Raw genomic sequence first — 3,305 nt, 5'->3', positions numbered from 1 at the left:
GATTTATGACAACAGTTCAGGTTACCTTTACATTTATACATATATCAGCCTGATTTATAACAACAGTTCAGGTTACCTTTACATTTATACATATATAAACCTGATTCATGACAACAGTTCAGGTTACGTTTACATTTATACATATATAAACCTGATTTATAACAACATTTCAGGTTACGTTTACATGTATACATATATAAGCCTGATTTATGACAACAGTTCAGGTTACCTTTACATTTATACATATATAAACCTGATTCATGACAACATTTCAGGTTACGTTTACATGTATACATATATAAGCCTGACTTCACATTTTTACATATATAAGCCTGATTTATGACAACATTTCAGGTTACCTTTACATGTATAAATATATAAGCCTGATTTCTGACAACATTTCAGGTTACGCTTCACATTTTTACTATATAAGCCTGATTTTTGTAGCAATATTGCATTATTTGAACAGACATACATTTATGTGATGTATATTGATAAACCTGATTTATGACAACATTTCAGGTTACCTTTACATTTATACATATATAAGCCTGATTTTTGTAGCAATATTGCATTATTTGAACAGACATACATTTATGTGATGTATATTGAAGTTGTCAGGTCCCGTACATACAAACAAATGTGTTTTGCTAATAGTGTCTTTTCAATCGTTGTTGTTTTTAGGGTCTCTTTAAGGTCCATCGTTGTTGTTTTCAGTGTCTTTTTGAGGTCCAAATTTGTCCTTTTCTACTGATGTTGTAGTGTATATAACTATATGTATTTTGTCCTTTTATGATTGAGCTGTAGTATATTTTGATTTGTGTATTGACGGGTGTATTTTGTCTTTGTGAGTTGGTTTGAAATGTTTTTCTCGCAAATTAATGATGTGTATTGTGTTCTAGTGTGATGACAGTGGTAAATTTGTCTTTGTGTGTTGTCGCTGTAGAATCTTTTATAATCAACTAGTTTGTATTGACGCTGTGGTGAATTTTGCTCTTATGTGTTTACGCTATTATATCTGTACTTTGTGTTGACGCTGTAGAATAGTTTAACATCGTATATTGACGCTGTGATATATTTTGTCCTTGTATGTTTACGCTGCAGACGACTTTATCATTGTTTCGACGTTGTAGTGTAGTTTGCCTTAGTGTGTTAGGTGCTGACGCTGTGGTATATTTTGCCCTTGTGTGTTTACACTGTTGCGTCTTTTACCCTGGTATGGTGAGAATATGGTACATTTTGTTTTCGTATGTTGACTGTTTTGTTTTATCTTTGTGTCTTAATTCTGTGGACTATTTTGTCTATGTGTGGTGACGCTGTGGTAGTTTTGTCCTTGTGTGGCAACGTTGTGGTAGTTTGTCCGTGTGTGGTGACGCTGTGGTAGTTTCGTCCTTGTGTGGTGACGCTGTGGTAGTTTTGTCCTTGTGTGGCAACGTTGTGGTAGTTTGTCCGTGTGTGGTGACGCTGTGGGAGTTTTGACCGCGTGTGGTGACGCTGTGGTAGTTTTGGCCGTGTGTGGTGACGCTGTGGTAGTTTTGTCCGTGTGTGGTGACGTTTTGGTATATTGTGTAATGTTTTGTTGAAGCTGTTTTGACATTGTGATATAATTTTATGTTGTGCTATTATGTGGTGAAGCTGTGATATATTTTGACACTTTACGTTGACAATGTGATCGATTTGTATAATTTGTCATTATGTGCTCCCGATGTATTTGTCCTCATGTATTGACGCTGTGGTTTATTTTTTCCTTGTGCGATGTCACTATGGAATACATTGTCTTTGTTGCTGTTGTGCTATGATTTGTCATTGTTTGTTGAAGCTGTGATATATTGTGTCCTTCTATGATGTTTCCCTACACGGTATTCTGTGGTGTTCCTCTCCAGGTCCCTTCACTATCTTCGGTCCCACCGATGATGCTTTCACCAAGTTGCCACGCGTCATTATTGATTACCTAAAGAAGAACAAGACAGCGCTACAGGATGTCCTAAAATATCACGTGGTCAGTGGAAAGGTGTACTCCTCTCAGCTGTCCAACGAACTCCAGGCTGCCTCTTTGTTGACTCCAGCCAAGATTAGGATCAACATTTACCAGGGCGGCAAGGTACGCATCTTGTTAATGGTTAAAGGTCAAGAAGATAGTGGTTCAATGTCAAATATTTGTACAATAGTAACTGCTGGTCAAGACGTCCGAGGGTTTGAAAAGTAATTGCAATGTCCTCAGTATCAATTTATCTATTAAGAAATCAAAGTTTTGGTATTATCAATTATCATTACTTTACGGGAATAAAGTGTAAATTCTAACGCAATAATGCTGAAAACAGTATAGTTACAAAATATGTGTGAATTCTTTTTGAGACTTTATATAAGTAAAGATAAAATTATTATTGAACTGTATCCTTCGGTGCCACAGGTGGTGACTGCCGATGGCTCGCCAATTGTGAAGGTTGACCAAAACGCCAAAAACGGTGTGATCCACGTAGTAGACCGTGTAATGTTTCCCATCCCGATCGAGTCTATGGTGGACATGGTGAAGGCCGATCGTCAGCTTAAAACCCTTCTCGCTGCCGTTACTGCCGCCGGCATAGGTGGCGCTCTCGGTGGTAAGTCTTGGGTACTCATGAAAGGGGTGGGTCTAATTGCGCTGTCGGCAATAAGTCTGCAGTGCCAAGAAATGGGGCAACCGCGGAACTGTCCTTGGTACGAAACCACTGTTAACAAAATATATGACATTTGACGCTGAATCCGGAATGAGAGAGAAATGATTGTCAAAAGTATTTTCATTTCTTATTGAGTAGATGATGACCCGGATGTGATGACCTTACTAGAATGATACAATTGAATAGTAAACGTTGAGGAAATATATACAAGCTGGCAAATCTTTTGTTTATCATGGTAACTAAATTTTGTTTGCTCTTTTCTGTCTATAGCCGACGGTCTGACCCTCTTTGCTCCGACAGACAAAGCCTTCGCCAAGCTTCCAGCCGGCACACTGGACAACCTACTGAAGAACAAGACCGCTTTGACCGGTAAGGGAGAAGGTTACTTTGGGTCATTTTCACACATCCTCCTGGTATTTGCAGCGCTTATGATAAAATAAAGGAAGGTCTATTTAACTAAGATAGTATAATGACCGATATCTATATTGATGCCCATAGTCAACAAGATATTTACAGGTCTGCAACTTTTAATGTATAATTAGTCATTTATGATTGTTAGAGCACTTAAACACTTAAACTCTACACGTGTTTCTTATATATACAGAGGTACTGACGTACCATGTTGTCAAGGGAACAGCCTTCAGCGCA

At 37.9% G+C, this 3,305-nt stretch overlaps 1 protein-coding gene across 1 annotated transcript in view; it reads left to right on the top strand.

Moving 5' to 3' along the window:
- LOC110452031 (transforming growth factor-beta-induced protein ig-h3-like) overlaps nt 1–3,305 on the top strand; it is a 14,288-nt gene that overhangs the window by 5,994 nt on the left and 4,989 nt on the right. Inside the window, exons 2-5 of the mRNA XM_021500293.1 lie at nt 1,884–2,101; nt 2,411–2,600; nt 2,928–3,026; nt 3,262–3,305. Of these exons, the coding sequence (XP_021355968.1) occupies nt 1,884–2,101; nt 2,411–2,600; nt 2,928–3,026; nt 3,262–3,305 (551 nt within the window). The remainder of the gene's footprint in view (nt 1–1,883; nt 2,102–2,410; nt 2,601–2,927; nt 3,027–3,261) is intronic.

This window comes from Mizuhopecten yessoensis, unplaced genomic scaffold (assembly GCF_002113885.1).
Source record: "Mizuhopecten yessoensis strain PY_sf001 unplaced genomic scaffold, ASM211388v2 scaffold6363, whole genome shotgun sequence".
NCBI classification, from domain to species: Eukaryota; Metazoa; Mollusca; class Bivalvia; order Pectinida; family Pectinidae; genus Mizuhopecten; species Mizuhopecten yessoensis.
The sequence above is the reverse complement of the archived record's forward strand: the minus strand, read 5'-3'. Positions and strand labels throughout refer to the sequence as shown.